Below are 21,362 nucleotides of genomic sequence, written 5' to 3'. Positions count from 1 at the left end.
AAAATAATAACTGTAATGGGATAAGATAATATCTCTATTCTTAAGAAATATACACTGAAGGACTTATCTAGGAATAAAGGGCAGTGACATATCTAATTTACCTGCAGTTGGTCATCTTAACAGGAGACAAATATAAGTAAAGGGCATAGGGCTGTTCTTTGTACTACTTTTATATTTGCAACTTTTCTGTGAGTTTAAGATTATTTCCAAATAAAAAGTTAAAACCAAAGGATTATGGTGTACTGCTTTGGCATTTGAGATTTTGGTTTGGGTTTGGATTTTGGTTCATAAACGCCTGGATTTCCAATCTGTGTGATTACTGCTGGAAAGCCCTCTGGATCTGGAAGAAAGGGAGTAAATTTTTGCAAAAGGGCTTCTCTCCAGCCATCAGGTGCAGAAATGCCCTCACCACCTACCTGGGAGTAACCTGCTCTCTCTGGGCCAAATCATGCAAAAGTTTGTTATACAGCAGGTCTTGGATGCTTAAGATAAGGTTGGACTTAATCTTAAATACAGGTCCCCCCCTTTTTTTTAGTACCCCAGACTTTTGTTTAATGAAAGTACTTCTTTATTCTTAATACTTTCTTTTGATGTGTACTTAAAACATATCCCAACATCAAGAGTGTGAGCTTTTCAATGGCAAAAACTTACCAAGGTTCATAACCCCTCTTAAAAAGAAACTCTTCCATTTTTAATTATGGCAAAACACTGAGAAACAATTTTAGGTCACAGACATTCACACACAGAATTCTAATCATGAGAGCAGTGGGTGGCTTCCCTGCTTGCCTGGTGACGCTAAACAAAAAGACCCTTATGAGCCCATCAACCAGGGAGTAAAATCCTTTTGGCTCTCATTACAGTTATATGGAGGAAATATTTTTAGTGTTAATTTAAAGATATGGCTCCAAATAGCAAAGGGCTCAGTTAATATCCTGAAACAAGATTCTCCAACCTTGCAGATTTGTACTGGGAATGGCTTACGGCTGACTTTCTAAATAGAAAGCTGCATAATTAATGACACTCCGCTAGATCTCAGCTGAGCAGGAATGAGGCTGGTGGTAAAATAAAATAAAATATTAATAAAATTGACTTCAGTACAGTCAATAATCAGTAATCAAAACCAACAGTGCAGGAGGCCTATTTAATTTGCAGTTTTACTCAGCACACACATCCAGGATCACTGGGGCCACTTGAATTGCTTTATGGGGCAGAGGTAGCAAGACTCAGCCATTACTAACATGCTTTTTGCAGCTGCCAAAGAACTCAGGGTCAGAGATTGGGTCCATGAGGTATGATCGAATGATATTAGCCCGTAAACCTTTCGGTGCTTCATTGGTCATTTTCACTCCATTCTGCAGTACAGACACAGGGAAATTTGGAGATGGATAACTTGTCAGCCAAATTCGGAAATCTGGATGTGTTGTTTCTGCACTTAACTCCTGCAACAAAAGAAACCAGATCCAAAAGGGTCATAAAATGCAAGGAAAATCTCAATCATGTGTGCATGGGATGGGCTGGAAGTGGGAGGAAGCATCTTTACAAAATAGGGCTTATTGCTGCAGTTTAAGGCAAAGGCCTTAAAAACTGATTCTGCCAGGGAAGCAACATACTTCATTGGGAAGGCCCAGAATTGCTGTCCCTTTCCCTGTTAACAATTAAATCACATGACTGTAAAGTTTACAAAGGCATTACATAATTCAGATTTGGCCACGATAAAAAATAAGACATTCCAAAAAGTCTCGTATCTTCACTGATGTTGCTGAAATATTTATAGAAACACTTCTCTGCCCCAGAGCCAGATTAAGAGTGATGCCTTCTTGCTGTAGCCAGGTTGTGAGAATAAGCAACACACTCAGATAAATCAATATTAAACCAAGTAGGGATAAAAAAAAAAAAAGAGCATTTTGAAAGGAAAGAAGAACTGGTGTATCCTGAAGCATTAAACCACATCACTGTTAGCGCTACTTGTTTACGGGGATAGTCAGGCCTGCACCGCGGAGGATGACAGAACGCTCATCTATGACTGTCATGAAGGCTATACTGGGCCTTGGAATAATTATCATGGGTCTCTCCCTCTCTCCTGTTCTGCCCCACTCCCTACTGCTAACTCCTCCAATTGTCCATGTCAGTGGTATCTATGTTTTTTAAATTACAAATCTTTATCAGTAAAATAATTTTTGAGCACTCAACTGGTGAAAGGGTGGGTAGGGGAATTGGAAGGATGCTAAGGCACCTACATTTTTTAATAAATGGTGAAGGTACCATTTTTCCTCCTACTAGCTGCCCTTTGCCCAGTGACTTAGGTAGCATAACTCATGGGACTTTGGGCCAAGTTCACCATCCACTGGGGACAGCTCTTCCCTCTTGGATGACTCTCTAATCGGTATAGGATACAATTCAACAGGTCATGAGAACAGCCTAGAGACAGAGGAACCATGAGAAAACAGGCACAAATACAAAGTCTCTAATATAAGGCCTGAAGCTTGAGAAGATGTTAGTAAGGCAAAAAATATTAAAGAATAGTTTTGCAGATAGAAATAACATCTATCGTGGAAGCATACATTCTTGAGAAAGTGTGCCCTCCCAATGAAAGTGAAAGAAGGTCAAATGGCTAGAGCACAGAAGTCAAGATGGGAAGTGGCCTGAGACGAAACCTGAGAGGCAGGCGAAAGTCAAAAGAAGAAGCCATGGGTGGGGTGGGGGCATGAACTTTGTCTTCATGCAGTGGGAAGCCATTGAAAGGCTTTATTCATTCACCAGCTCAGGAAATATTTGTTGACTATGTCCCATGAGCCAGGCACTATTCAAGGTGCTAGAGGTAAACCGGAGAATAAAACAGCACTTACATTTTAGTGGGAGATACAGACAAAACAAAATGGTGACAAGTGGCATAGAGGAAAGTATAGTACATTCCTTAAAGTGTCAGGTGGATGTCTGGATAGTGCAAGTTATACCAATTTAGTAGCTCGAGGGACTCTGAAGAGAGGGCTAGAGTCACGGGTAATTACGTGGACACATTCTTCTCTTTGTTTGCTGAAATCCATTGCCAGGTTTTCTGTTTATTCAGTTGAGCTACATGGGATTTTCTTCCTGGAATTTCTGCCCACAAAAATAGGGAAGTACCGTGACCCACTGCAAGGAGGGTGGGAGGAGTGCTCTTTGGGTTTCAGATTCATCCTCTGTGGCAGGGTCACTAGTTAAGTGGGTGAGAAGTATAATTAAAGAAAAGTTACATCCTGAAGCCTTTTGGTTTAGAGGGGCCACACTAATTTCCCCCTGCAAAGCTTTCTTTGTTGTTTTTGGTCCACTGCTGTAAAAAGTAAATTGGTTTCTGTCTACCCTGTGGTTTATTCCTATCTTTGAGGCTGCTCCTCTGATTAAGGATATTTCTGACCCACAGGATGACCCCTTGCCTCTAGTAGGAGAGATTCGGCAAGGCCTGGCCATGGTCTTCTAGTTCCCAATGTAAGCCCATCTCCCCTGTAACCCAGCCATGCCAGCCACTATCCTGCAACCCTCAAATTACAGGACAGGAATGGAGTTACTTAGATGGCATGTACATCACTAATTATATTGGGGGACTATGATCTCATAAAAATAAGCTTGCAGGGGCTTCCCTGGTGGTGCAGTGGTTGAGAGTCTGCCTGCCGATGCAGGGGATGCGGGTTCGTGCCCCAGTCCGGGAAGATCCCACATGCTGCGGAGTGGCTGGGCCCGTGAGCCATGGCCGCTGAGCCTGCGCATCCGGAGCCTGTGCATCCGGTGCCTGTGCTCCGCAACGGGAGAGGCCACAACAGTGAGAGGCCCACGTACAGGGGGAAAAAAAAAAAAAAAGCTTGCATTTTTACCTCGCAAACTTTCTCGAGGGTTGGCATCCAAGAGGTGGCAAGGTGACAATTCTGAAGAACAACCCATGTTCCTTCTTTGACAGCTTTTTCTAACATCTTCATAGCTATGGGCCCTTGGCCTTGACCAAGAGATAAAGACCTAAGTTTTGATCCTCCATATCCCTGTGTACAAGAATAGTGAAGATGTTATTTTAAATCACATTTTAAAGAAGAATCAATATTATCAACACAGGAAATGTTAATATTAAATATATTAAAATTTAATCATGCAGCATCCCTCAAAGGTTCTTGGGCACATACAGCACTAGAAACCTCTTACTGATTAAGAAGCCAATAAACAGACAAAAAGCAAGTCAGTTCATGAAGGAAACAGTCATGGTAATAAATGAAAAATTCTGTAGAGTCTTTGACTGTTGAGATAAGGGACAGGAAAAAATTAAGAAGACTTAATATGAGAAGGAGATGAAAGAGTCTGGCTATCAAGCAGCAACTCCTAAAATTCAAAGCTGAAAAGAAAACTATGAATAGACAGATGAACTTGCCCCAGTTTCCTCCAGATCTCTGAATAATTACATCTTAACTAATTTGGTTACTGCATAAAGTTCAGAGGAAAAAAACCCATTAGCCCCTAATTTCTATTCAAGTTTATTTAAGGAACTCTGTGGGAATGTCTGTCTAGAATTCATTTCTCCTATATCCTGATTCATCTACAGCTTCCAGATATGGTGTCTGTGACCTCCTGGTCTATTTCTAGGGCAGTTACCACCTGAACGCCACTTTGGAAGAGGCCTTGAGTTATGGGAGCAGTATAAGAGAAGGCCCTGTCTGAATGTCCATGGGTTACTGACACAAGCAGGTCAGCAGGAAAAAAAAAAATAGACGTTTAAGGTACCTGGTCATCAGCAAATTTTAGAAGGGCAGCCATGGGATCTGCTCCAGGAGAGAGTACGAAAATCAGTGGTGTGCAGCAGTTACTATCCGCAAATGCCTTGGATAGATCAAACGGGGGTGGTTCAATGAATGCACGTCCCAATCTGTTGCTTATAAATTCTTGCAGCATTGGAATAATCTAGAAAGGGACAAGAATATGTTTGAAGGAATATTCAAAATCTGCCTAAAGCCTTAAAAACTTCACATTCAGAGGTGTTTTATAACAAAGGACCTTACATTCGCTTTGGTATTTATAAACATCGGTAAAAGGTCAAAAGCATCACTTTGTACAGTTGCCTTTTAGGTAGAAAGAAACTATACATTATTTAATTAATAAAAGGTGGGTGGTTAGTGACACCAGAATTCAAAGGCATTTTTCTTCCTTTTAGGGAGTATTCAACATATCCTAGATGAAGAATATAAAAAACCTTAATTCTTTACTTAAGTTTTAAGTAAAACTTGACTATGTTCCAAAGTCCACAGCTCAGAAGTAGAAATTCTAGCGTGATTTATACAATCCTATACCACAAAGAAAGATTGATACAGCTGAAAAAAGAAAGAAAAGGAAAAGCACTGTGAAAGAGAAGCCATACTCCCGAGAAACAGGCAAAACTACGTCGTGTAAACTTTCTGATAATAGGCCCGTGCATTTTCTGGGAGCATGCTTGAGAAAAAGCAGAACTTTGGGGCTTGGGGGTCCCTTTCAGGCACTGCTGTGGGAGTAGACTTGTAGAAAGCAGTATGGCTGATGTACAGCCTCAGGTACATCATTCCTTCTTTCTGATGAAGGGTCTACACCACTCATCTCTGGATGATGGCTTAGGTGTGAGCCAAGCAAGTAATAAAGGTACGTTTAATGAACCAGTATCCCTGTATCTAGCTTAACCAATTTCTAAACATCCCAGGAAGAGAAGTAATGAAGTGACAAGAGCACAAAGAAGTTTTTGAAAGCTTCAGAACCTCTCTGACTGGACACCTACTTATATCCGAGGATGGAATTGTGTGTACACACAACACTCCAAATTAGGACAGCAATTCTACCACCCCACAACTTTTCTGAACTTAAGGCGAATTGCAGGAGCAATCTGCAGATACCAAGAATCTCAAAAAGGTGGTCTCCTCTGGAGAAAGTTACAAACATTTCCAAATTTTAACAGTGCATTCTCCAGAACCTCTATCCACACAAGGTTTGTAAGTAAAACTCACTGACTTGTCACAATACTTTAAAAACAGTGTCAGTCCTGGTATGGATGTGTGTGTGTGTGTGTGTGTATGTGTGTGTGAGAGAGAGAGAGACAGAGAGACAGGGAGGGAGGGAGGGAGGGGGAGAGAGAGAGAGAGAAAGAGTAAGAGAGACAGACTGAGGGTGTGAGGGTCTGGAGCTGAGAAACAGGGAAGAAATACCTGTACTTAAAATTTTTAATCCCTCCACAACAGATTCATTCAAATATGGAAAGGTATAAATAGCCAAGATGGGGTACCAACCTAAATGTCCATGGACAGATGAGGGGATTAAGAAGATGTGGCATATATACACAATGAAATACTATTCAGCCATAAAAAAGAATGAAATAATGCCATCTGCAGCAACATGGATGGACCCAGAGATTGTCATACTAAGTGAAGTAAGTCAGAAAGAGAAAGACAAATACCATATGATGTCACTTATATGTGGAATCTAAAATGTGACACAAATGAACCTATCTATGAAACAGACTCACAGACACACAAAACAACCTTATGGTTACCAAAGGGGAAAGGAGGTGGGGGAGGGATAAATTAAGAGTTTGGGATTAGCAGATACACACTACTATATAAAAAATAAACAACACAGTCCTACTGTATAGCACAGGGAACTACATTGAATACCCTGTAATAAACCATAATGGAAAAGAATCTGAAAAAGAATACATATATGCATATATATATATATATATATAACTGAATCACTTTGCTGTACACCAGAAATTAACACAATATTGTAAATCAACTGTATCTCATTAAAAAATAATTAAAAACTATGGAAAGGTATAGAAAGGTAATAACACATGTATAAGTGCCACGTTGGCATGGATCTACCTAACAAGATTACTCATATATTGTTCCTGTGCAATAAATATCTACTGAACAAATGAATGAATAAATTAGGATGCTCTCTTGTGAATGTGGGATTCTAATTATGGAAATTTTAAACAAAAATTACAGAATAATAAATTCATCTATACATCAAGTTTCATTTCTTGATAAGTTATTTCATGTTTCAGATATTTTGAATGGGCACAGATATCAAGTTTATGGCAGAAAACTAAAAATATCCTAACTGCCTGTCTCAGGCCTTGTCCTTGTCCTTTTCCCTATTTTTCTTTTCCTGTGGCTGTCTTTTCTAGATTAAAAACAACAACAATTAACAAAGGAAAACAAAATGTTTTTTTAATAACCTCTCTCCTCTCAAGGCTAACTTCTTCACTAAATTATAATTTTACAAACAACGAAAGCACATGGCTTTTAAGTGCGTGGTTTTACTTTTAGGAAGTTTGAGTTCTAAACGGCCCCTCTTCTGTGAGTGTTTCAGGCTGGCAGCGTCCACTGCGCTCATGCAAACATGGCTGGTGGAAACTGATTCTTATATTAGCGCCAGAGAACCCAGTTAGGGGTGCCTGCGTGAGGGTGAGCACAAGTTTCACTGTCTCATTTTTAATGTTAAAACTGAATTAGACCTGCTTGCTCCCAAGACTGAACAGTAACTCCTGAAGTAAATGAAGCTGTGCAAGCTATTCAGTTTGGAAGGCGATGGAATTGGGTTTGCTTCTGCAATCTGATTATGCCAGCATCAGGTTTATAAAATGAAATCTGTCAGTAACAAAAATTATAGACTAATTTAGGCAGCCATCTTCCCAAAGGCAGAAAAGAAGTTTGTGGTCACCTATGTATGTTCTTCTGTGTCCTGCAAGTTCCTATAGGATTTATCTGAGGTCAGAGAAACATATTAACTTATATTTGACAAGTTTCTTATTGAAAGCTGATTAATTTGCTTTTTGTTTACTGTCCAGAAGGAGAGAACTGTGACCAGAAGCTCTTCATTTTGTAAATGGGCTCAAAACATTCCACACCTCAGTATTTATCCATCTGATATGCTTTTGTCAATAAAACACTATAAACTATTAAATTCTATGGAAGGTGCAAACCCGTCTCATTTCTCCTACTGGTGACTCAGTGAGCATCTTTTACATTTTTCCAAACTAGAGCATTAGATAACCTGGCATCTGTGGCTTCTTACCATGGGATGGAGTTGGTTTTGAAGGGACATCAGTAGAAAGTAGACAGAAAAAATTGTGCTGACAAATAACATATACTGTAAACTAGAGATCAAACAATTGCTGGTTTTCCTAGGGGAGATGTATATCTCATGACTTAGAGGTGGAAAAGAAATAAAATCTATGTAGTACTAGCCCAACTATTAGCCTCATATAGCACTGTTCCTTTCTCTGGCATGCTAATACCATTTTGCTTTGGAAAGTCATTCTTTTAAAAGCATAATAGTCATATATTAATTTTAATACGTAGATTCTAACGTCAACGATTTACCACTAGAAATGAAAGTACCTGGCAACAGCAAGATTGAAGGGTTTGAGGTTGCTAGTGATATAAGAGCATGCTAATAGTTATTTCTATATTAAGGATTATGGGTGTGATAATATAGATAATGGTAACTAGTTAATCACTTAGGATAAATTGAATTATGCTGTAGTAGCAAACGATTTCCAGATCTCAGTGGTTTAACACAACCAAAGCTTATTTCTTGTCCCAGCAAAGTCATCTGGGTGTCCAGGCAACAAACTCTCCCTTTGCTGGCTCAGCACTGCAGCCTGTTTATGGCACTTAAATATCCACATGTGATTCCACAGTTTTGGTGGCAGGGGGGAGTGCCCTGGAGAATCTCACACTGGTAGTGAGATGCTTCTGCCCTAACACTTCTGCTCACATTTTACTGGCCAAAGCAAGGTTTATGGCCACAATGCCCCCACCTCGAGTGTACTCAGGAGAGGAGAAGCAGAAATACTGGTGAGTAGCGTTAAGGTCTACACTCATCCACCAATCCAAAAACAACTCTAGAGGAGATATGGAAACATATAAGAAAAAGTTATAAGACAAGGTGCTGAAGTATTGTGCAGAGTAGGCAAGAGAAGTATGAAACCTTAAGTTTAACCTCAATTGATTTAAAAACAAACAAAAAGATACAAACAAAAATTCCTCAGCTTGAATATCTAATTCCCCAGCTCCCTCAAATACACTTTAAAAAGAGAGTGACTATGGAAAGTAATATTGGATCTGTTTGGTAGCTCAACATATTTTCAGATTAAAATGTCCAATTTTAAAAAACAAACTGGGGAAAAGATATTTATAGATGAAACTGCTGCAATTAGGAAATGGCTCATTAATCACTTCTAATTAAACAATATAAAACATGAACAGAAACTTCTTTGTTTATCAAATATTGAGGGGAGAAGGTCAATGGTACATGCAGAGTCATTTAGCAGAACAGTCTTTAGCTTAGAAAACAAAGTAAAAACCTTTGAAAATTTTAATAAAAGGTTTTAAAGGAAGAAGCTGTATTTGGCAAGAGTTTGAAGCATTTCATATTCTTCCATATTTAATAGTTGAAGTGAAAACTTCTGACACTTAATGCTAAAGTTCCAGTGAAAATTCATTTTTAAAAGGGCCACCAAGGGGGAGATGTTTCATCAGTTTAATAATGATCCTCAACAATGGGAGGTACTTCCAGCATCTAAGAGCTGGGAAGCATTATGATGTTCAGGGGCTCTTGGCACTTCGTGGGTCCCTTCTTCCATAAATAAATATAAAAAATTGTATTTTACAACTCTTTTGGTATAATTACAAATCTAATACAGACTGATTTATTTTCTTATTTTAAAAGAAATTAAAACATTTTCATGAACCCCTAGGAGTATCATGGGCCCTAGGCCCTGTGCCTAAAGGATACTTTGGTCCTGGCTAAGGCCACACTGCCAAGTCAAGTAAGAATGACATGTGTTCATCGAACAGACCATGGCTTACAGAGGAAAGAATGCCGCTACCCTATATTATCACTGATGTGCAGAAAAACTTTAAAAAAAAATACACTGCTTTCACCATCTAAGCTCGGCTTTTTCTGTTGTTAGAATGGAAGTATTATATTATATTCCTTAGCAACTTAAATTCTGAATACAGTAAATTTTGAAATAATTATGTATACTTTTACTCAAGCAGTAACAGTGGACAACTAGAATATTTTGTTCAATTTATTTTTCCAACACTCCTAATGTCTACATTTTCTCAGAGTATGTAGATATCTCTGTGAGTATGTGTCTTTACCATTAAGTGAACAGTTGCTTTTTTAAATGGAATTTAATAATACAAATGAGGATGTCAATGAGTACTGCAATTTGTTGATATGACAGGTCAGCTGATTCACTGGTTATATAATTTATTATTTAAAGAAATGAAAATTAATAGTATTGACATTTTCCTTTGTAGTTAGCAGTGATGAATGTCTTAATATTCTACTAGCTTTCCAAAAGCCAACAAAAAACCATGTACAGGATAGCATTTGGGGAGCCAGAAAGTCTAGTAAATCAGCTTCATGTAAACCACATTGACTAATTTCATCAAAACAGTAAGAATAAAAATGAGATTACTGCATGTAAAGGAAGTAGATTGTGAGGAACTGGGGAAGCATATGATAAAAGGAAGAATCATAACATAAATAAAACTATAAAATATAATCTGGTGAGTTACTAATTTAGTGTGGTTTTAATAAATATACACTTTTTAAGAAATGGCTGCATTAGAAGGAAGTGGGGTTATTTCCCCCAGGCTCCTTTACGTCCCCCATGACCCACGATTACATAAGGAAACACATGTTTGGCTGGACTGTGGAGAGAGGAGGGACTGGACTCACTGAGTTGCTTTCAAAGACCACATTTACCTTGTCCGGTCTCAGGCAACGAATGATAAGCATCCTTTGAAACTCACTCGCTTTATCTTCCCAATCGTCAGGAAAAACCTCATGATGTGGTTCCTAAAATGACAGTGGATATAACTCAATGTTATTTGGAAGACTATTTAAAAGAAAAAAAAAAAAAAAAAGAACAGTATTTTGACTTTTAAATCGAGTTTTCCAGAAAACATATAATGACTAAATGAAATCAAGAATGCTAATGTAAATTTTATTAGGTTGGGGCAAAGTTATCAAATAAGATATAAAAAGAAAATTTTAAATGCCACTAAAAACAACAAAACTAAGACATGAATTAAGAGGGTTAATGTCAATATGAATATTAATCAATAGCACAAAATGATCCGTTATTAAAAAAATAAATGTGCATTAAATTTTCCCCATTATTTCTCCAAAGGCATTTAAAAAACCTACCAACTACTCTCATTATCTATTTATAAAAAAAAACATTTATTGCAAATGAAGTAAGAAGGATATGTGTTATTTCTTATTTTGAAGAATTTTTGTTATCCTTTTTAGAAAGGGATATTTGAGAATGTGTATATCAAAGAAGAAGTCAAAAGAGTGCTATTAAAAATATGCAAGAAGAAAGGTATCAAGATTCCAGGAGGAGGAGTAAACACGGAAAAAAAGACACCTGCACCTTTGAAACGTTTAGGAAGGCTATGTGGTATCTCAGATAGGAAATCTCCATGCTTCATCATAGGGAAATTTCTATTTAAATTAGAATCAACTACTATACACAGAAACTATTTGCCTCTGGGAAATGTAGTTTTGTTACTAACTAGGAGCGATCCAAAAGAGATCCAGTCCAAAATATTTAAATTCAGGTGTAGACACAATCTCACTATCATGTATAATACAACAAACAGGTCACCAGAGAAAAAGTGTTCTCCACGCATCTGGCTCTTCTTCCCCTCCACCCTCCCCTGCAACAGAACTGTTGCATATTAAACCCAAGGAAAGCAGACTGTCCAGAGAGTAGAAACAATAGAAAAAATTAACTGGGAATCAGCAAAATATTAGCCCTTGTGCTAAAAGAAAAAGTGAGGGAAGGCAACAATTCCTATGTATTCTAGAAGGGAAACTGAGTATCATGGTATATGTTAGCTATCTCCAATTAGAAAGATAGGGTCTCATGAAAGTTATTTGAGAACTATTAGCTTTTCCCCTTCATTAAATGACAAAAATATTTATTAGTTTGTGTCCTGTATTCAGAAAATCTAAACAATATCTGCTTTATAAAATTTTAACTCATCTGCCATTATGATTGCCAAAGTACAAGTTGATAATAAATAAAAAACCTGGCATGGAAATTCAAAAAGAGTACTTTTAAGGACCATGCAGCTTTTTTGCATCTCTATATATTTCAAGGAATTTGAATAGAAGTGCAAACAAAACCACCAATTTTGAAGGTGGGGATAGTTTAATCGAAACACTGATTTTAATATTTGACCAGTTTAAAACTTACTTAAATCTTGTTTTTATTCAAAGATAAGAGTAAATTGTTTGACATTATTTTCTCCATTTAAAAACTCTGAAATAAGCAAGAGGGTTAAAAACATACCAAACTATCATAGACTTTTTTCCACCCATCCTTTAAGTGCATAAACTCCCTACGAATGGTTTTGAAGGCAGGCAACTCATCTAGTCGACATATTTCATCCCAAGATTTTTGAGGAAGCCACGTACAAGGGTTGGCATGAGGATTGTCCAGTCCAATGCCACCAGTTAGCAGAAATCTCCACTCAGCTTTATTAATCTTTGGAAAACAAAGTAGCATGAAGAGTCAGAAATGAGTTCATCATATATATAGTAAACTTACAACCATTTTAAAAGAATTGACTATTTGATTTTTAAGCTTCAGGTATGGTCCCCATAAAATTCTATAGTTACTGGTATAGCTCAGTATTTACTCATAAGAAACCAGTGTATCCATTATAACCAGTTTTCAAAAGAGTTCAATTTTAGATAGGTATTTTTGATAATTTTTCTCCAGAATTACTGATCTAAACTTGGAAATCTGAATTTATTCTTTTTGAATATATGCTTTCCTATATGACTTCTTAGAGTTTTATTGGCTCTAAAAATTGTTGAGAGGCAATCAATCTGCTATGTTTTCAATTATTTTCCATAAAACGTAATGAGGTACTGCTACGAAATTTTTGCAAGAAATGCAAAACTAAAGCTTCTACTCCTTCAGAATTCAACTAATACATTGTCATATGAAATCAATAAATCTTAAACACATAATATAAAATAGTGAATTTATACACCTCTCTTCTAGTCTTAAATTGCTTCCTATATTTTAATAGATTTGAAACATAGCAAAAATTAATGAATGGTATCGTTAAGCCCAATGGTTAGATTTGATGGACTTGCAAAAGTTTCTAAAAACATTGCCATTTATACTATTACTTGGAGTACATATATCAATATATTTAGTTAATTTATATGCATACTTATATGAGATTCTGATAGAAACTATTTTAAACTAAAACGTACAAAAATTTAAGTAGTAATAGTTATATAATGAACTCTGCTTAATTTATTTTTCACCTCTGTGAAATTCAATCTAGTTGTGATGCCTTAACTGTAATTAACTATTTACAATCCTTTTATATATATTCCCACACAAGTTCATAAGTTAATGAATTCACGTTAATATTTTTTTCCCTACAAATTAAAACAGTACTGACCGAATGCTCATGTATCATCAGATTTACAGTTAGACAAAAGGAAAAGAGTAGTTTATCCTTTTCAAAGAGGGATCGGCAGATGTTAACATAAAGGGAATAAGTGAAGTGATCCTTGAGAATTTGAAGCCTAAGGGTCAACAGAAAGAAAAGTAAATAAAGAAAAATGCATTATCCTTTAAGAAAAAATGCTCTTAGGGAAACCTATTATAAACGATTTAGATGTGTGCTCTTCTAATAAGCTTTCTGGTCAATTACTCTCCAAACAAATCAAGGATCCTTATTAACTGGGGCACCAATTTGAGAGCTACACAATGTAGAAACATCTCAGTAGAATTGCATTTTTACTGTTGCCTGATTTTTTAAAAAACTTAATCTTCCTTTTGGAAAAAAGTCAAGGCACAGTATATTAATCTATTACCTTTAACAGTTTTTGGACTATTTCTAACTATAAAACATTTCTTGGGGTAAAACTGGATTTCTTTATTCCATAAACACTTCCAAATGCTCTATATTATATATTAAATGAACAGACTAAAGTCAATAGCTCCTTTATTAAATTAACATTAAGCTTAGTAGTGTGCTACTCTGCTCATAAATCCGTAAAAGCCAGAGAAATCACAAAACTTGATAAACTACATTTTTATTTACCACATAGACAAGACACAGAAATGTGAATAATCACAATATTTGCAACTAACAATTTCCTAGTAAGTGCTAACATGTGTGATCTGTATTCATAATAATTCTTAACATGAATATAGCACTTTAAGCATTTTCACTAATTATCTCATGAGGGGTAAACTACCACTGAGACAAAAGTTTTAAAAATATTTTTATTACATAGGTTATAATAGTTATAATAGAAATAAAGTTAGCTGAAAACATTTGTAGTAAGCTAATGATTTACATAGATTAATGACCTAAATTATCTAAAGGATAAAGTATCTAAAGGGAAAATTAGCATAGTTTATGATTAAACAAAATGATATTGGTGTTGCTTAATGTGCCTAGAAAAAAAAAATCTAGCAGTATGACCATATCTTGGTTATTTCCAGACTGATTTCCTAAGCTGTAGATCATAACTGCTCTAGTTTCTTCCTTACCTCCCTATTTCTTTAACTATTTTACCCCCTGCCAGCATTCCCATAGAAAGAATTACAACAAATTATATATTTTATTTCTAATTGAGAACTCTGAAAAAGGCTCGGTAGAGAGGTCCTTGAAACTAGTTGCTGAGATACAGTTGAATTCTTTGAAAATTCAAAATAATCATACAATTCCTGTTCCCATTTTTATGCTTATAGATGGTCTTTTCACACTTGGCATTTAATTTCTCTCTTATAACAGTACAATTAATATAAGGTGACTCAAATTTGGTCTCTCTAAAATTAAATAATTTCTGCACTTTAAGACAAACTTCCTCTTGTAGATAGGAAGATGGAAAGGAAAATTATAAGGGTCAATCATACTAGAAATTCAAGTTCATTTTCATTAAATGCCAATAAAAATATATTTATTTTTAAATAAATATTTTAAATATTTAAATATTTCTAAATACTTAAATATCAAGTATTTAAAATATTTTATTAAAATGCCAATTAAAATATATTTTAATAATCTGTTACAGTATAAAAGAGGGTAAAAATTATTATTTTCAATGCTGATGTGTGGGACAGTGTTGTAAGATAGTCATGCTCCTCTGATGGAATTGTACATTTGAATAACCTTACAGGAAATGAATTTATATCAGGAGTCTGAAAGAAATGAACACCTGTGTTCTAATTTTGGGATTCAGCCAAAGGAAATAATCAAATGTGGACATTTATATTTATTGTAGTGTTATTTATAATACAAAAGCTGGACACTACTTGCAAGTCTTACAGTAAGAAAATTATAAAGAAAATTATAGTGCATTCATTAAAAGGTATATTGTACAGCTACTAAAAATTATATTTCAGAAGAGTATTTAATAACATGGGAAAATTATCTTGACAGAAGTAGAAGGAAAAGACAAAACTCTGTATGCACCGGCATGTGTGATCTTACATGTATTTTTGAGAGAGAGAGAGAGAGAGACAGAGACTGATTTCAGTTTGGTTCCTGTAACAAAGCTATATTCTAGTCAGATTTTTGTTTCTGTGCTTATTTTTTTGCTAGTTATTTATTTTGCTATAATAAATTCTGATGCATTAAAAATTTTATAAAAGATGATCCCGATTATTATGGCTATTTCATAGTATATACCATAGTAGTTATAACATAAATTTAGTTATATGTTTGGTATTATTAAATAATAATTATTACAAATAACTATCAGAAGACAAACAAAAATGAAATATTTTTATCTCTGAGTAAAAAGAAATTAGAGATAATTTTAGACCAATATTAAGATTCGCAAACAATTTAGTACTCTGGTGTTAATAGTCACATGCTTTCTATGCCTTTGTTATAGCTATAATTCAATAGCTGCACAGAGAACACGGGTTACCTGATGTTTTTTCCCCCAGCTTTATTGAGGTATGATTGACAAGTAAAACTCGTACATATTTAACAGGTTATCTGATGTTTATCAATGATTGACAAAAAATGATTTCTATGAGAACTCTATCTTTAATTTCTGAATGACAGCTAGCTTCTTACTATTTACTAAAAAAAAAAAAAGGAAGATTAAGCAGGACTCCTAAAAGAGTCTCCCTTGCTGTAGCCATTTTGAAATTCTGTTGGCAATATTTATTAATCATATTTTTTTGAAATTAATTTTATTTATTTATTCATTTATTTATTCATTTATTTATTTATTTATGGCTGCATTTGGTCTTCGTTGCTGCGCGCAGGCTTTTCTCTATTCGTGGCGAGCGGGAGCTACTCTTCGTGGCGGTGCGCGAGCTTCTCATTGTGGTGGCTTCTCTTGTTGCAGAGCATGGGCTCTAGATGTGTGGGCTTCAGTAGTTGTGGCTCATGGGCTCTAGAGCACAGGCTCAGTAGTTGTGGTGCACGGGCTTAGTTGCTCCACGGCATGTGGGATCTTCCTGGACCAGTGCTCAAACCCATGTCCCCTGCATTGGCAGGTGGATTCTTAGCCACTGCACCACCAGGAAAGCCTGGTGATATTTATTAAAATGGAACATATGCATACCCTGTGATCATCAATCGTGTTTCTGTATATATACCTACCATACATGTGTACATACAATACCCACGTACAAGAGTGTACAAGACAGCAAAAATTCATAATAGCCCTAAACTAGAAGCCACCCAAATGTCCTCAACAGTAGAGTGAATGAATAATTTGTGGTATAGTGAAAGGACAAATAAAAATAAGAGGTTTACCTTTTTTACACTGAAAATGTTAGAAAGAGATTTCCCTCTCCTCCTTCTCCTTAGAGCATTTAAGTTTGAAAATTTAAAATTATACATACTTTCTCGTCTCTTTGAAATGTGTATAAATTCTTGTGAAAACTAAGCAGGCTTTTTGTCAACTTTATGACCCAGGAATGTCCTTCTCAAAGACCTGAGAGCCATCTTCATGGGCACCTGGCTCCTCACTGCAAAACTACCTCTTGTCATAAAGATAAGGTATTTGTTTTTCCTCTGGATGAAGCCAGTTTGCTAACTCAGTTGGTAAAGTCAGGAGAAGATTTCTGTCTTTGCCGTCTCTTAGTGGATTGTCGGTCGATGCGGATCACATTATGGTTTAATAATTATTCAATAAAAAACTGTTTTCTTTCTCTACTACTTTGTGGAGAAAATTTCTGGGTTGGGAGATTTGCTTTTACACTTGTCCAACAATAATGAGCACAGGGAATGCGATTTAACAATGAAAGTGAATAAACCACTACTTTGCACTGTGCAAAACAATATAAATTTCACAATGTGAAGTGCAAGATGCCAGAAAAAAAGAGCACAGGCCATGCGATTCCATTTATATGACGTTCTAAAACAGGCAACACTCATCTCTAGTGTTGAAAGTCAGGACAGTGACTACCTTGGGGGATGGGGCTATAGTGATTAGAAGGGGACACAGAGTGGTTTCTGGGCTATTGATAATGTTCTATGCCTTGACCTGGCTGCTAGGTACACAGGTGTGCTCACTTACGAAAAATTTTCAAGCAAATACTTCTGACTTCTGCATGTTTCTGTAAGAATATTAATAACTTCAATCAAAGTTTTCAAATGCATTTTTTTCTATTTACTCTTTGGTCCCAGAATTATATTTATAAGATCACTTTAGTCATAAATATGATTTTCATTGTTTCTACATTAAAGGATTTTAACTAAAAATAAAAAGGCACATTTTGTTTTCTGGATTTCAGTCAAATCTTACATCTGGGGAAAAGAATTTTATTTCCTATAAATCATAAGGGGCTATATCATAGTTATGAAGAAGCAGATGTCATATTTGTGGCTGAGTCCTAATTTAATATAATGAGGTAATAAAGGAACCAATAACTATTTTTAAAGCATAAAATTGTCCTAATTTTTAAATCTTGTACACAAAATATGTCTTTAAGAGACAAAGCAAAGAAAGTTTCTTCCCTAGACTCTAGGACATACCTTGATTTTAAACTAATTAAAATGATAGCATTCTGGTGATCTTGTTTTGTTTTGTTTTGTTTTTAATAAATTTATTTATTTAATTTACTTATTTTTGGCTGCATTGGGTCTTCGTTGCTGCATGTGGGATTTCTCTAGTTGAGGCGAGCAGGGGTTACTCTTCGTTGCTGTGCGTGGGCTTCTCATTGTTGTGGCTTCTCCTGTTGTGGAGCACAGGCTCTAGGCGAGCGGGCTTCAGTAGTTGTGGCTCCCGGGCTCTAGAGCACAAGCTTAGTAGTTGTGGCGCACGGGCTTAGTTGCTCCACGGCATGTGGGATCTTCCCGGACCAGGGCTCGAACCCATGTCCCCTGCATTGGCAGGCGATTCTTAACCACTGCGCCACCAGGGAAGCCCAGTGATTTTGTTTTAACCGAAGTAGAAATTAAGAACTGCAGTGAAAAGCAGAACATTACGTACTATGTTGCTCCGTGTGATTAGCTCTGTTCTAGGAATATTAAAAAAAAAAAAATCCTCGCCTCAGGGAATTCAGGATCTAGTGTGAAAACCAGACATGCATGTTCAAGTCAATAATGCAAAGGGCTGGGAACTTTTCTAAGAAAGGTCACTTAAGTTTTTGTTTTCTGTCTCAGTAATCCTTGCTAACCTTGAAAATGTCAGATACTGGAAGAAATAGAGAAATAAACTAAACATTTTCAAATATCATAATATAAAAAGAAACTTTAAACTCTACCATCATGCATTCCTTCTGTAAAGATACCCTCTTCTTCCCTTTCTTTTCTTTCTCATGGGCAGACATTTGAAAAATTGTTTGTTAAGCCAAGTGTCAGTCCAACAGCTTCATTAGTCTCATATACAGGCTTGTAAAATAATGAATGATACTAACCAAAAATTGCTCATTCTAAGAACATTTAAAATTTAGCAAAATTCTACCAGGATAAATGAAGGAATTCAAGTTAGATTTCAAGAGATGAGCATTTTGGATTTCTAAAAGATAATTCTTAACTGTTGGTGATAAGCAGTAAATCGAGTTTCTTTTGTGGGTATGAACAGTTAGGAAACTGAAGTATCTTGCTTCGTATGGATTGATAAAGTTATAAAGGGCAAAGGTTGCAATTATTTGTTCGAGAAGTAATTTACTGTTAGACTCTATTAAAAACATGTTTTAATACCAACTAAAATTTATCTCACTGACAACAAATAAAATGAAATTTTATTCTCTCAGAGACTTACTATTAAGTAGGTCTTAGTTCCATTACTTACTGCAATAGCCAACAGTAAAATAAGGTATTTTATATAAATAAGAATAACAAAATCACAAGATTATTTTTCAAAAACCCTGTTATCTGACAAATTTTATACATGTGTATATCAAAATGTGAATATGTAACTTTTGGAATGCAAGCTTACAGAGGGTAAGAGTCATATCTTTGAGGGGGACTACCTCCTCTTTCCACACCTCCCATCATAAATAACTTTTGCAAATGATAAACAGAAGTAAATGTTTCCTCTTTTTAGAATTACATTATAATCCTATTATCTATTTAAACAAAGTCCTGGAAGACTGAATTTGGTCACATCTGTTCAATTTATAATGCTCAGATTTATTTCTGGTACAATTATTAATCAAGTTCACTCTAGCTATGTGGCTGTAAGGTGCACACCACTCTGAAACAACAATGAAGGCCACCGATTACTGTTTATTTCTCATGCATTAGCTACTATTAATATTAATAAGTATTGTTTTTACGTACCTTTTTGACAAAATTTCTGATTTCTCTGAATTTTCAATACACAGGATGAAAAGGTTAATAAACCAGGTCAGTGAGTATTGGTACATGGGATCGATGTTAGCTAAATCAGCAATAGAAAAAAACAGGATGGAGGAATGAATGGCAATAGGTCGATAGCCCATGCGGGTGGCATCAATCTTTTTCTCTGTCTCTTCCGCTACTTCCTGCTTTTGAGAAATCTCATTAGCCAAAGCCTTGGAGGAAGATAATATCTTAATGGCAGTTTCATCTTCTAATATATTGCCTTCCGAAGATGAAAGAACTTCTAAAATCTTGTCTTCTATTTCTTTTAACTGCCTGGAAAAAAACAATTTTCTCAGAAGAAGAAGAAATCATTAAAAATCACTTCATGTATATGTTCTTTCATAAGAAACAAAGAGCTTGTAACCTTAAGAAATGCATCACATTGTGACAAATGTCCCTAACAGTGATGTTGTATAATTAATTTCTTATCTTGCAGAATGTCAAAAAGACAGGCCTTTCTGCTCCACTTCTCTTTCTAATGATCATTTATGTGGTAACTAGAGAGAGAGATGGTAAGCCCATCTACTCTGCCATTAAGAATCTCAGCCCCCAATGAACGGAAAGTATCACTCCATTTATTTTCTGAAATTTTTCATGACTTCTAGAGCATTACCCTTTTTACCTAGGATATAGATATTACAAGCAGAAAATGGAAGGCAACATATTCATTCAGACTATGCTCCAGTGAAAACAGGTAACCTCAGTTACATAATGAATACTAAAACTTTTGTGCTAAAACTTCATTGAATAGTTGAAAATATATTGCTTTGACTTGTGGCAGGCCTCTGAATTCTTCCAATGCCTAAGAACATGTATGTAAAAATATACTCTGCAATGCAATTTTCCAAATTAACATAGAGACTCTGTAATACCATATATTTTCCACTTAAGTCTTTCTATTCAATGCACCTATTAAACCTAACAAAGTAGATCTTTAAAATGTACTTTAATTGATTCTAAGTGATCTTGAAACAAGTAAGAATAATTCTGTGTTTTATAACATTTAAAACCTTTTGTTTTCAGCTCCTTGTAATATCAAGGCTTGCTTTTCTTCTTCAAGGTCTGGCCTTTCTCGTGTCACCACAATTCCCAAAAGCTGATCCTGCATTCCCTCTGAAGTGATCATGAAATTTAATAGCGTCACCTATAAATGAAAGAGTACACAACAATTGTATCACTATTTCTGTTGAGAAAGGCTCAACAGAGAAATCCTCTGCTTATACACTTCAAATTCTGATCTTAAAACTGACTCTATTCACCATGGTAGTATGTGTGAAAAGTGGAATTTGTAGACATGGTGATTAAGTGTATAGGCAAACTGGATTGTTGGATTAAAAACCCACTGAAGTTTCTCATGGTCATAAATGTAATACTTCAGAGGGTTTTGTTTGGTGATCAATTTATTCTTATTTCAAATTGGTCCAATTTCTGACTACCTTTTAATCCCCAAATCAATTAGAATCAGGCTGGAGACCATCCTTCATATTGGCTGGACTAGCT

General features: G+C 35.7%; 1 protein-coding gene across 1 annotated transcript in view; it reads right to left on the bottom strand.

Moving 5' to 3' along the window:
- The window catches only part of DNAH7 (dynein axonemal heavy chain 7), a 243,777-nt gene that overhangs the window by 33,308 nt on the left and 189,107 nt on the right, over positions 1 to 21,362 (bottom strand). The window contains exons 49-56 of the mRNA XM_060105782.1: positions 20,873 to 21,006; positions 19,800 to 20,135; positions 13,494 to 13,620; positions 12,362 to 12,556; positions 10,765 to 10,857; positions 4,741 to 4,917; positions 3,849 to 4,010; positions 1,239 to 1,439 (exon numbers count right to left, since the gene is read on the bottom strand). Of these exons, the coding sequence (XP_059961765.1) occupies positions 1,239 to 1,439; positions 3,849 to 4,010; positions 4,741 to 4,917; positions 10,765 to 10,857; positions 12,362 to 12,556; positions 13,494 to 13,620; positions 19,800 to 20,135; positions 20,873 to 21,006 (1,425 nt within the window). The remainder of the gene's footprint in view (positions 1 to 1,238; positions 1,440 to 3,848; positions 4,011 to 4,740; positions 4,918 to 10,764; positions 10,858 to 12,361; positions 12,557 to 13,493; positions 13,621 to 19,799; positions 20,136 to 20,872; positions 21,007 to 21,362) is intronic.

Source organism: Mesoplodon densirostris, chromosome 8 (assembly GCF_025265405.1).
Source record: "Mesoplodon densirostris isolate mMesDen1 chromosome 8, mMesDen1 primary haplotype, whole genome shotgun sequence".
Lineage (NCBI taxonomy): Eukaryota > Metazoa > Chordata > Mammalia > Artiodactyla > Ziphiidae > Mesoplodon > Mesoplodon densirostris.
This window is presented reverse-complemented; position numbering and strand designations above follow the sequence as displayed.